At 33.5% G+C, this 13,676-nt stretch overlaps 1 protein-coding gene across 1 annotated transcript; it reads left to right on the forward strand.

Moving 5' to 3' along the window:
• Nucleotides 1-12,012: 12,012 nt before the first annotated feature.
• BRETT_004535 (uncharacterized protein) lies at nucleotides 12,013-13,146 on the forward strand (the record flags this gene model as incomplete). Its single annotated transcript, XM_041283031.1, has 1 exon — nucleotides 12,013-13,146. The coding sequence occupies one exon, from the start codon at nucleotides 12,013-12,015 to the stop codon at nucleotides 13,144-13,146; it is 1,134 nt and encodes a 377-aa protein (XP_041136383.1).
• Nucleotides 13,147-13,676: the final 530 nt, after the last annotated feature.

Here is a 13,676-nt window from a genome sequence, read left to right on the forward strand (position 1 = left end):
CCACCAATCCACATCCACCAATCCACCAATCCAYCMATCCAYAATCACCACCAATCCACCAATCCACCAATCCACCAATCCACCAATCCACCAATCCACCAATCCACCAATCCACCAATCCACCAATCCACCAATCCACCAATCCACCAATCCACCAATCCACCAATCCACCAATCCACCAATCCACCAATCCACCACCAATCCACCAATCCACCAATCCACCAATCCACCAATCCACCAATCCACCTTGAAAAAGTTTTTTTTTTCAGGAGATGGCTGGTATTAGAAAGCTACCCGTACTTTTCGTCCGTTTATATACTTTTCACAGTGCTTTTTTCCAACATCCTGAGATCTTCTCTCACCTTTAGGTTAAATGTTCTTGATGTAGCTGTAATCCCATTCTTAATTTCTTAACACCATTCGAATCTCCAAGATCTCTGCTTTCTGGTAGTATCCTATTTTTGTATTTAAATACTAGTATTTCTGCTAATATTAAGCCTTCTTAAGGAGTGGTCTCTTGATCTCCCGCCATTTTTTGGCTTTTCAAACGCATCTCGATGAATCAAAATTTTCACTTTAACGCGTTGCTATTTTTACCCTAGGTAGCCTATTGTCTTGGTTACGCGTTCCATCCAAAGTATTGATGCTTTACGTTCCCGACGAACAAACATTCTAGTTCTTGACCATCATCACATTGTTCATTCGTAAAGACAAACTTTCATTGTACTCACCAAAGTTCCAATACGATACTGCTGACTTCGCTCGGTTTACCCGGGAACACCAACAACAAGCTTTCAGATATCATATTTCTCAATTTTTGTTTTATGCTTTGGTCGATCGAGATTGGGTCTACAGAAGATGAAAAGGCTTGTCAGAATTTGTAAAGTTCCGCGTAGGAGTACTAACATAATTTTCAGTTTGAAGCCTATAATACAATACATTACTCCAATAGCTTACACAATAATACAAAAATTCATTTTGTCGTGACGGCAAGAGTACTGGCAATCAGCTGTTACCGACCTCTTCAATCAGGAAAGCCGCAGACGATGATAAATCGCCTCAAGATTGCCCATATCCTCCACGACTCGATCGGAAGAATGAGCTATGTTCTTCCGTGGTTGGTAAAAAAACTCTGAAGTTATATCTTTCAAACAGAATAACTTACCATCGTTCTTTTAACAGAAAGTCTGATTCAAATTCCATAATATCCGACTACGTTTCCAAAGTTATACGTCAGCACCCCGTGAACATATGCCAGTTGACATCCTAATAATTAGTTTCAAACACTAGAACCCTTTCTAATGTCTATAACTAAGAATAGCATATCAAATATACTCTTCAATCTATCCGGTAATGATGTGTTATAAGCTAGACAGTTTGTGAATGCAATCAGGCACGCATTCAAACATAAAATACCCAAAGCACAGGTCAATATCGTTTTACTAATGTTGAGCAAGCGAAGCGTCGTCTATCTAGCGGTAGTAAGCAATATGGAAACTGCCTTTTTACGAAGACTTGCAATTCTCTCAAAGATGGTCGTAATAAGGAGCGAATTATAGCTCATGTACTCCGAATTGTCACCAATAAATTATGAAACAAGAACTTCAATTGCATGCACCACGTTCTTAGTTTTCCCGCACAAAAGAGCAATTGGATGCCTTGATATTGTTCTGATTTGTTCTAGAAGTAGAAAATGTGTGATACAGCTGTTTGCATACATCAAACTAGAATGGGAGACAATTGATATCTTGTTTAACCTCTGTGTTCCCGATATAATTCCGTATCTGGTCTGAAAAGTACGTTACAGAAACCAGAAATGCGATATTTAGTACCTTGAGTAACTGTTGAAATTATCAGCTAAAGAGGGTGCTAGTGATAAAAATGATTTCATTTTCAAAGAAGCCCTGCCAAAATATAACGGAATAACACCATATAATAGCCACTATCGTCGGTACAAATCAAAATACAGTTAATCTCTGTTGCATCAACACTTGAATTAAGTATGAAATGTAACATCATAACAACTGTACGTTTAACAGTCTGAAAGTAACCAATTTCAGCTCAATTAGTTGCAGCTTAATTCCCAATACAAGTTGACCCCTGAGCATACTTTTCGTCGAATTTTGATGCACAAATGACCATGAAACCAATAAGTATTTTAAGAATGGTTGGTGGATTGATATAAGCAATAAAGAAAATCATGGCATTCAAAAGTGTCCACTTAATAAGTATCTTTAGCTGAAGTTTATTAAATTAATGTGCATCCATAGCTAGCGCTCGCCTCGTGTAATTATAACACGCTATTAGTAAAACGTGAGCACAATTTCTAAACTTACATGTTTTCACATTGAAATAAAATTTGGCATAAATGCACGAATGATGACCTCAAAGCGTCGTGAAATATCTTAACTTCATTCAAAATTCACCAGTATTCTTGAGTCGTCAAAATGAAAATATTGCATCTAAAATTGGAAGGTATACACCTCTTCTATAAGCAAAGCAATGCAACCCGCATATTAAATTTATTCAGCTTTTCCTTCCTGCCCCTCTAAACACGGAGGATAAAGACAGGAATTTGATATCCAAATAAAGTGGTGGGCATTTCATCCTTTAAAGCACAAAGTCAGCTTTCAGAATACGTAACACCTGATATTGATAACAAGCATCAAGATAATCTTGAGAAAGTGAAATAGCTATAAGATACAGCTCATCGTGCGATTCAACTCTTGTATCATTATTAACATATAATTGCCTGCCTTCATGCTTCGACATTGCCCACCAAATAATTAAGAAATTTGAGTGAAAGACTAAGCGTTGACTAAACGTTGTATCGCTTGGTTGGATGATTGTTCAAAGAACTTCATTTTTCGGCAATTTCTGTGAAGATAATGCTTTTCTTTCCTTCAACCCAATCGAATAACCATAGAAATGATAAGATCTCATGCGCTTTATTCTTGACTTATTAATTATTGAACTGCAAGAAATGTCATAAACGTTAAACACATAGCAAAGAGATTACTCAAATAAAATATAATATCACGCGTAAATCTTGTCAGAAACGACAAAGAACACTAAGAGCAGCGCGCCACTTGCTTTAAAAAATCAAATGTAATAAAGTGGTCCATTCTCTTGTCCACAAGAGGCATCGTAATGTACAAAGGCATCCTTGTATAGGTGAACCTTAGATAATTCAACAAGATAGCATGTACTACCCGAACGTCTTGTTATATCCTTCAACGACCGCTTCCTTGAAGCAATCATTCATGCATAAATCTATGAAACATTAGCTAATGATTTTTCTCTTCATGATTTACATGTAAAGTAAATGATTATCCTTAACTTGTAATGTGTGATAGACTGGGGAAAGGTTGGCACGTAAATGAGCTTTTATGGAATGCAGTAGGAAAAATAAATTTTTTCTCAGCAGTGCGTGCTCAAAAATATGACCGAAAAAGGAAACAAGTTAACTGAAGACGCTTCATCTTTCATTTGACAGCTTGGACGAGGTGACGATCATCTTTAAAAAGATAACGTGATTTTGTTTTCAATGTTGTATCTTGATTATTTGAATACCTTTCTATCGTTTGTATATTCTGGGTATCAATGTATCTAAGTCAAGATATACAAGATGGAGGTGGATTATATCCATTATCGACTAATTGATATCATTATAACGGTTGAAGTGCACTGATTCATGATTGTTTTTGTATTCTTTCAATGATATTTTGGTCATGTCTATTATTGAATTATGATATTGTGACCACATAAAAGTATGATTAATGTGCAAGCAACAGCTCTGATCTACGTGTTTCCTTTCCTGATGTAAAGCGAATGGAATATTTTGTTTCAAGTTTACCGGATGATTTTTCAACAAGATGGTGTTTTTAAATATTTTCTTGTAACGATAAGCCTTTATTGTCATCCACCATTTTCAAATACGATGCTGCCTACTTCTTCCAGTTCACTCGGAACACTTAGCAACAAAATAGATGATACTCCGTTTCTTGAAACATATCTTACTTAGCCGTCGATAGATCCTTAAATAAGGTGTCTCTATAAGAACTACACAAAGTTATGACAATAATTTAGACTTCGGTAATATCTAACTACATTTGCAACTAAAAATGAGTATTTGACACAGGCACACTAGTAAGCACCTACTGCTTGAAAGAATCATTGATGCCTTAGCAACATGTTTTAAACACTAGAAGGGCTTCTAGTGTCCATGGCTAATATTAGCACATCACGATGCTATGAAGTCCTCATTTTGTAAATACAGGGGTAAAGTGCCATATAATCGTAGTACACCAAAGGTACAGGCTGATTAAAAAGAGTGCTCACTGTAATCAGACTCAAAAAATCATAAATTAGCACTGATAAATCTGTTCAAAGTTAGACAAACTCCAATAATTTCTTTAACGCTTTGCAATAAAATTTGAGTATCTATCCATGAATGTTTGTGGGACTCACCAAGATATTTAAGTCATTAGTTGTTAGTTCATCAACAATCGGTTGATTCCTTTCCTGTGGAATACCTCAATGTATATCAGACGATTTTCAATATGTTCAAATAGAAACAGCACTAGGTCACATCCTCTATCTGCGTGTAATCAACCGGAATAACGCTATGTCACAGGATCTATTTTTTAGTCATCAAATAGTAATTACCATCCAGTATTGTTGAAATTTAGATTTCGATTATTAGTTACCAACAATTTGTAAACTCTATTCTCACAAAAAAGCTGTTTTGACAAATTAAACTGTCTTTTGAACTTCTAATGGTTGTATATACAAATGAAATAGACTTCTATCAAATAGACGAGCAAGGTATAAATGCAGACATGTATAAGTGTACTTTCCAGTAAACGCAAGTCAATAACATCATTGTCCAGCTAGAAAATTGAATGTTGGTAAGCCATCCTAACTTGTTCACCTAGAAGTGATACTGTGGTCAATATGCAATCGCTAGAAGCGCTGTCTCTACCTGGAAGCACGATTAGTATCATAAGTATTATTCGATCTTTAGGGGCTATCAGTCGAAAATATATCCATTATCCCTTACTAGCAGATAACTTGACAATTAAGGTTCCCGATCTTTCAGTCCAAATGTGAACAGCTTCATCACTTGGTGTAATACAGTATTGGCCGGTTTCATAATATCTGTCCTAATAGCATGTGCTTTATAAGATGTAAAGCAAGTAATAACTAGAATTCAGCGCAATCATGTGTAAATGTTGTAATTCAGTAAATTCTTCCCCAATTTTCGTCATAATCATAAATTTCGTAATATGTTGAACAATTTGTTAGGTTTGAAACGTACAAAAGAGAAATTTAAGGTGTGCCCAATAAGTAAGCAACTATTCCACCTGATGGAAATGAAATTGTCGTGTATCATAAAATGTATTGGCTATAAGTCGAGCAAAGCAACAATACTGCACCAATATAGTACCTGTTATCGACCTCGGGCCCTCAAGACTATTTCATAACAGTTCAAATGATAATTTTTATTTCAACCTCTGGAGTTCCTCATCTTGGGATAGAATTTTCTGAGAATGTTCAGGTCATATAATTTCAAGGAGTTGTATTCCTTCAAAGATAGCATAATTTTAATTATAATCACTAGATTTGTCAGGGTGTTTCCAACTTTGTAAAAGCCTTTTAGAGGATTTCTCTTCAATAGAATGTTATGTATTCATAAATTCAAGTATCTGTTTCTTCTTCAACTTTTCAATAAATTATAGCGATTGTGATGGCAACGGTCTTGACGATCCCATAAATGCTTCTAATATTGTAGAAGTAGAGCAAAAATCACTATATAGTTCACAATGTTTCATAGAGATAATCTTGAACATACATCACAAAGTACATCCATTTGCAAAGCTAAAGCATGCTTAATAATGTTTATCACACATGTTACGGTTCAATATCCTCTAGTTTTATTAGCAGAAGGAATAGCAACGAAAATTGGATTTTAGTTCTTCAACTTTCTTTTTCCAATGGAAGTCCTATTTTAAATGCTTGAGGTGAGTTTTAAATATGTATATCAAAGATCAATCACATTCTGTCTTGTAGCTTGCAAAATTCCTAAAATACCTTATGGCTGAACCTTAAATTGTCCAACGAGCGGTAATCATGAATGATGGTGGTTTCATATACCCATTATAAGGGAGATGCATTGTTTCTAGCATTTAATACATCATCATAAGATTGTTTGTCTTGCTCCGCGTATACTTTGATATGAAAGACTAGTAAAAGCTAATATCTAAGAATATTTTGAGAAGGTATAGCATAATGTGACCGTTTGATGTTGGCTAACTTCCAGCGATGCATTTGTAGAGAATTCTCATCGAGCATTCAATGCTAACTGAAATTTTTGATATGTCTGATATACATTCATCATATTCATTGCTTTCATCCTTTGTTCATTCATATAAAAAGGACGAAATTACCATGACCATACACAGCTATGAATTCAAGGAAGAAAATAAAGGAGAGGTGACACGTAAAAGAAATAGTGGTGTTCATATTTTTTTTTACTTTGGGGAATTTTTGTCAGCAACACGTTATTCACATTCCGTGCTTGAAAATGAAAACAAATCAACTAACCATTCCTTGTTTGTTATTATATTCATTTTTAGATATGCAAGCATGACCGCACTATTCAGTATGCCTTTTAGCTAGAACAATGATTGATTAATTTAGTCTATGTTTTTGCTACAGCATCAACCACTCTGACTAATGTTTAACAAAAACAAGGACGTGCACTCAGATCCAATATACTCTAGATGGCGGACTTGGTAGTTCGTGTCATCTTAACTGAATTCATTCACACAGTGATTGTCAGAATACATTCATGCAAATAATCATATTTCTTGAAAATTAACCGTTCCATCTATTTTAATGAATGATGTTTAATATGCGTATAGTCTGTTCGATCGCAATTAAATTCAACCTACAACATATCACATTTGTGATATTTCTTCTTTGCTTTCATGTGGTAAATTTTACCTCTGAAAGCACCTCCATAAAGTTGGCATATCCGTCAAGCAAACCAGATTTAATTTTGCCATCTGTTATATAATTTGAGAGAATAAATAAAAGGCTTTCAATACCATATTGCACCAAATTTCATTTCTTTGATTTCCAAACTTTTATCATATCAGATAACTTTCAAACTTGAAGTCATATGAATATATACCCATTTAAAGAGTACAGCATGAATCATTTAAAGCACTTCTTTATCAAGTATTTTTATGAGCAACAGTTTTCAGGCATTGAATGCTGAATTACAATATTAATATCAGCTTCATCGTGTGACATAGAAGCAATTTTTTAATGGTTGTTGGATTGCAAGGAATTCATTTGGTTTTCGTAGTGGATTTGTTATGTTCAACTTGTTTCCATTAAAATACATATGCGAGATGACGACCTTCAATTATGAGATGCATTCCATTTTTGATATCAAATGTTCCAGTGAGATTCATGAAATCTTCAACCGTACGTATGATCTGGAATTTATAGGTGCTATGAATGGACAATGTTCACTTGATAATCAAGGATTACAGTACTCTCCAAATGGAGTACAGACTAATTGTGTATCATTTATTTGCGCCACTGATAATTGCACTGTTATATTACGGTGTTAAATGAAGCATATTAGACTAAATCAATTACCATGCAATATTATTCCTTAAAATATTTATCTCGGTACTCTTGTCTTTGAGGATGTTTCTGATTATTATTGAAAGCTGTTACTGCAGTATTTGAACTAAATATACTTGAGTATCTAAATATATTTGTTTGTTTTAGCAAATATATTGTACGCTTTCAATGCATTCTATTGGGCGAGGTTAATGCCTTATATGAATGATGATGATGATGTACTACTTTTGTTGACATTGTTGTTTTATTGCCATTTATAAGGTACATCCATATTAGTTGTGATAATGATTCTGCTTTAAACTGATAACTTATCTTGGTGTTGCTTTTGCTACTTTATTATCTTCTCTCTGCTGGTTAGTTATATTTTCTGGCAATGATATCCTTACAAATTTTTACCACGGAAGTGAAGTTATTGCTGTACATCTTATGGAGCATGTATCCAGTTATTGAATCTTTGAAGTACGCTTTGGTATTTGTTATGATCTTATGGTTCCAATTTATACATTTCGGAAAGAACACGACATATTTGGTTTCAAATGGTATTTTTTCTGAAATTTTTATGCACAAAGCATCCAGTAGTAATTACATGTTCTTTATCGGATTCTGCAAACTTTTACCTTAATGTTTAATGGCCATTATACCTTATCATATCAAGTATAGTTCATGAATGCAATGATGTTTGTGAATATTTGGTACGAATATATGCCCTTGGAACTCGATTTAGCATTGATATACATAGGAGTTGATATTGTAACAATAGCATTGCAATGTATCACTATATGAATATATATTTAAATATTTGCCTTCTTTTGGAATTGTAAGTTGATGTGGCTAATCGTTTTATTTTTCTTGAAGATATTGTTTTTTCCCTTGATCCACAGTACTTTATTTAATTTCTAAGAGAATACTTAAATTCTGTTTTAAGCATATTTGTGTGGATATCAATCTGAATAGCATGATCTTCTTGTTTTGGAGATTGTCTCACGCTTTGCATTACCATTATATGTAGATTTCAAATAAGTGCCGTTTGAGCAGGAATATACTCCCACTTTGTTCGTTCTTATTGCATAATTACTATCAATATTTGTTTAATTCTACTAATTTTGCTCTTTTCTTCGTGTAGTTTTTGCATCGGATATAAACCGGTCCTTTTTCATTAACTTGTAAAATCAAACCTTCTAAGATGTTGTGCCTTATGCTTGGAAGTCCAGCAACTTCTTGTTCATAAATAGTAATTTGATTTTTGGAAGCTTTATCATTGCTTTATTTTGATATATTATTCCATGTTATGTGTCTTAAATCAGATTGTGTTTTCAGAATATCACAATTACTTCGCTTTCATAAACTTTTGACCGAATTAATTTTTGTTGCCTTAATCTTATATATTACATTGGTTTTATTAGCAAATAGTTATATTGATAAAATCTTCAATAGTTTCCTAGTCAATTTTGCTTTTCTGTTAGCTAAAAGATCTCGTTTTTCGATTCAAGTTTTCCATAGACGTTACATTAAAGTTAAAAAAGAATGCAATATATATATATATTCATATCATGTTTAAAATACGTATGTTGTGTATTTGAAGTAATTGTGTTTTATGATATAGTTTTAGCTTTCAGCCGGTATATCACGCAGTGTAAACGTATCATATGTTGCTGTTTCAGTTTAGGAATAGCTAATTCTTCATCGAAAACAATTTACCAACTGATAATCCTGAGATGCTGCAAAAATCATGTCTTATTTGAAGATTGGATATATGTGTTTAGTATTTATTATGTGTGTTCAGTATTTATAATATGTTGGATATAGACATAAACGGCATAACAATTTTTTTCTTCATATTTTTAGACAGTAATATTTACAAATCCTCCTGAAGTTTCAAAAAATAAAATTTCTGATTTGGGAAAAAAAATAAACCAGATAGTCGATAGATATACAAACGTGCATTTATAAGTGTATATTATCACTGAGAGAATGATATAGATTATTATTACTTAACTGAAGGCAAGGGAAAATTTATAAAATTAACAAAGAAGTCGATACTATGTCACTAAAAATTTTGACATACTGCGATAGACATAACAACAGATCACGTGACCGGCCATTAACAGAGTGGTGGATTTTTTGAAAGATGTTCCAATCTTAAGGTATCAGAAGTTAAAATAATGATGATGCAACGAACAATATCTAGTGCAGAGACATCTCACCATAAATGTAGTTAAAATATGTTTAGTACTAATTAATTAGGCAGAGTTCAGCTTTATTAATAAGGATATCAGATGCTTCGGAAGGAGGGGGAATATTAATGGGTGCATCGACCATCTCTGGAATTCTAATGAAGTCTTTCCGCCCAACAATGTTGCACAGTGGATTCTGAAATTTAATATTTCATCTTTTCATATAACTAAGAGGGTTGACACTTGTTTGAATAATTATAATATATTTGGAAGGAGGATAATGATTACAATGTGAATATAAGAAGCAGTAAGGTGAACAACTTTATTGAAACTTGAGGGCCAGAGGAGGTTATCAAACAAGGAACATAATTGTATTCAGTATTCTGGTATTAATTAAAAATTTGTGTCTTTTATCGGGATTTATCGTCACTAAAGTCTTATCGTTGCTAGTAATTATTGTAATCAGTGGTTCATTTTGAGTTCAACACACTTTTTTAAGCTGTATAATTACATGTGATATAAATCAGTCACTTTTGCGAAATCCCTCTTTTCGCCCTACTAATTTGAACAATTTTTAATATATTTCCAGTTCATAATTCTAGTACTCCTTCCTCCTTAGTCCTCTATGCTCTTTTAATATAATTCATTTTTTGATAAAACCTAGTTGAAAATATCACATCTAAAAATTAGAATCGCCAGTTTGGTGTCTGTCTACAAAAAATAAAATACTTAGACGTACATACCAACATACTATATTTCCAGACTTTTATTTAGCATTAAAGAAGAATCAGTCAGTGACTCATGTGTTCGGGGAATTGCACTATTTAAAAACTGTGTGCCAAAGTCGTCTCCACTAAGTTACATCATTGTAGATTTGCATTAATTGACTATTCACACTTTTTCTCATCTTATTTGCTCTTAAAAATCACAATAAAAGATACATTATTATATTGATCTTAATTCATTTTTAGAAGCTTGTATTCTAATCTTTATTGAGATGATACATTCTATCCTTATAATAAATACTCCCCGTTGTTACAGATTCGCGTCTATATAAAAATACCTACCTAGCCTTGTTTTATCCTAAAAAAACCTCATAAGGATTATAGGTATTTAGGCATGAGCATTCCCCCTTCTTTTACTTCCTTTATAGTTTATTTTTTATTTCTTTTACTTTTAATAATTTTCTTTCCTTAGTCTTAAACACGCAATATACTAGTTAGCGAAATCTTCATAAAGTAATCGGCGTCTCACTTAAAACCAAATTAACTAAATATTACAATCATATATTCAAACTGATTATGTGACATTTTGCTCTTGATCTACAAATATTTAATTCTTGCCATAAATATAACACGGTAATTTTGAATTTCTCAAATACCTATTGAAACCAAAAAAAAAGCTTTGCAGGATAAATAGTATTATCAGCTCTTTAGATATTATTATCTCTAGCTTTCCCTCGACTACATTTCATATTCCTTTACTTCCGGCTTTATTCTTTAGAATTTTTTTGTTAATTAAAATATTCAACTAGTAGAAATAATATCTTAGACGGAAAGAATCAGGTTCAGTTAGGTTTACATTCGTTTCTTTTTCAGTTCGGCTTACATTCGTTTCTTTTTCAGTTCGGCTTACATTCGTTTCTTTTTCAGGTAGGGATTACGCATAATACCATGTTATATTTTAATTCAATTGCCAAGAAGAGAAATCCAATGTGTCTGCACTAAAAAAATTAAATATTATCGGGAAAAGTAAAAACAATCAAAATTTCACTATACTTCTGCTAATATGTATGCCATGTAATGGTACTTTCAAGCAAACAAATATATCAAACTGGGTATATATTAATGTTAGCTTTGGTAGATTGGCAATGAAATAAGACGTGACAAAATTCACAATGGACTGAGAAATAAAAAAGATAACAAACAATAAACGCAGAAAAGCTCGCTGAAAAATTTGATTACCCGCATAACCACTATAATTTTTTTATCAATATATACCTTCCTTTATAGAGGACTCGTCAGACTGGTATATAGGATCAGCTTTGATTAAGTGACTTTGCTGGTTATTTTCCAAATATATAAAGGACAACATATCAAACTTTTATCAAAATGATTCACTGTGGATAGTTCTAGTGGTTAGTGAGAAAGGAACAATTTCCCTATCATCATCAAAAATGGAGTATCTTACATTGCTAACTAGAGATGAAGAGGAATGCATCACAACAAACTCATATAACGGAAAATATATGGGTGCTAGAATTTCATCAGTGTTCGTTATTCTAGCATGTTCGTCATTCGGTGCGTTTTTCCCACTTTTGTCGTCAAGGTATTCAATGATCAAACTACCACCCGTGTGCTTCTTTATTGCCAAGTATTTTGGGTCAGGAGTTATTATTGCTACGGCTCTTGTTCATTTACTTGATCCAGCAACCGAGAGTCTTGGTCAGGAATGTCTAGGAGCACCATTTACTGAATATCCAATGGCTCTAGGCTTATGCTTAATCATGGTTTTCGTGATGTTTGTATCCGAAATATTAGCCTACAGATGGCTTGAATCAAGAATGTCGGCCGAACAAGATGATGCGTTTTTAGTGTATAGATCTATTAAGGCAAGAAAATTAAACGATAAAGAGGATTGCAATAATAATCTGAAGAAGTCGCTTAAGGGGGAAACACGTACAAAAACCATAGAACATGACTCTGCATCATCCAGCATAATTTTACGGGAAGAAAATGATGCTTGTGACGAGGGCTGTTGTAATGAAGATCTTGAAATGATGAGAGCTGCGGAGGAGCAGGAAAGACAAGACAAGTATTTTGGAAATATCCTTAATGTGTTCGTCCTTGAATTTGGTATCATTTTTCATTCAATTTTTATTGGGTTGTCTCTCGCTTGCTCCGGCGATGAATTCTTAGTGTTGTATGTTGTGTTAGTGTTCCACCAGACTTTCGAGGGTCTTGGGTTGGGAACTCGAATTGCATTAGTAGAATGGCCAAAGACAAGAAAACGTACCCCATGGGTTCTCGCCGCTCTTTATGGTCTTACGACTCCAGGCTCCATAGCTGTTGGACTTGGCGTCAGAACTATGTATGCACCAAACTCAAGAGCAGCCTTAATCACAAATGGTGTCTGCGATTCTCTTTCAGCAGGTATATTGATATACACAAGTTTCATGGAACTTATGTCTCACGAAGTGATGGAGAATGAGGAATTCAGAGGTAAGAAGGGATTTAAGAAAATGATGAGTGCTGTTACAGTTATGGCGTGCGGTGCAGGGTTGATGGCATTATTAGCGAAATGGGCTTGATCACGCCTTTATGGAAAGAAAATCTTTTTAAAAAGAAGTTGAACCCAAGTTACTCCTCACAGAAAGATCTTATGATCCTTCACGAAATAAATAGATAGACCAGAATAATACAATTTGAAAATCAAAGGAAAAATTAGCGCAGATTTATAGTAGCTTGAATCGAATTTTTGCCTTGAGTTTGATCAGCCGGAGGTTGCTTTGGATCTGCAATTTATCATAATTTTAAGAGCAGAATCTTATCTTTTTTATAGGATACTGGTTTCTTTAAAAAAAACATGCTTTATTAATGAAAGAACAAGAACGAAGTTCAAGGCACGAACAAGATTGAAAAACAGTAACCAGCAAACATATCACATATGGCAAATGAAATATATTTTGTGGAATTGGTGAAGTACATCCCAGTAATTAAAAACCTTTATGCCTACCAAGTTAAACAAAATAAAGCAGTTTTTGAAAATTAAAGATGATATTACGTGATATATAAATCATATAACAAAGTTTGTGAGAAACTATTGGGATAGACTCATAAT

Source organism: Brettanomyces bruxellensis, chromosome 7 (assembly GCF_011074885.1).
Source record: "Brettanomyces bruxellensis chromosome 7, complete sequence".
Taxonomy (NCBI): domain Eukaryota; kingdom Fungi; phylum Ascomycota; class Pichiomycetes; order Pichiales; family Pichiaceae; genus Brettanomyces; species Brettanomyces bruxellensis.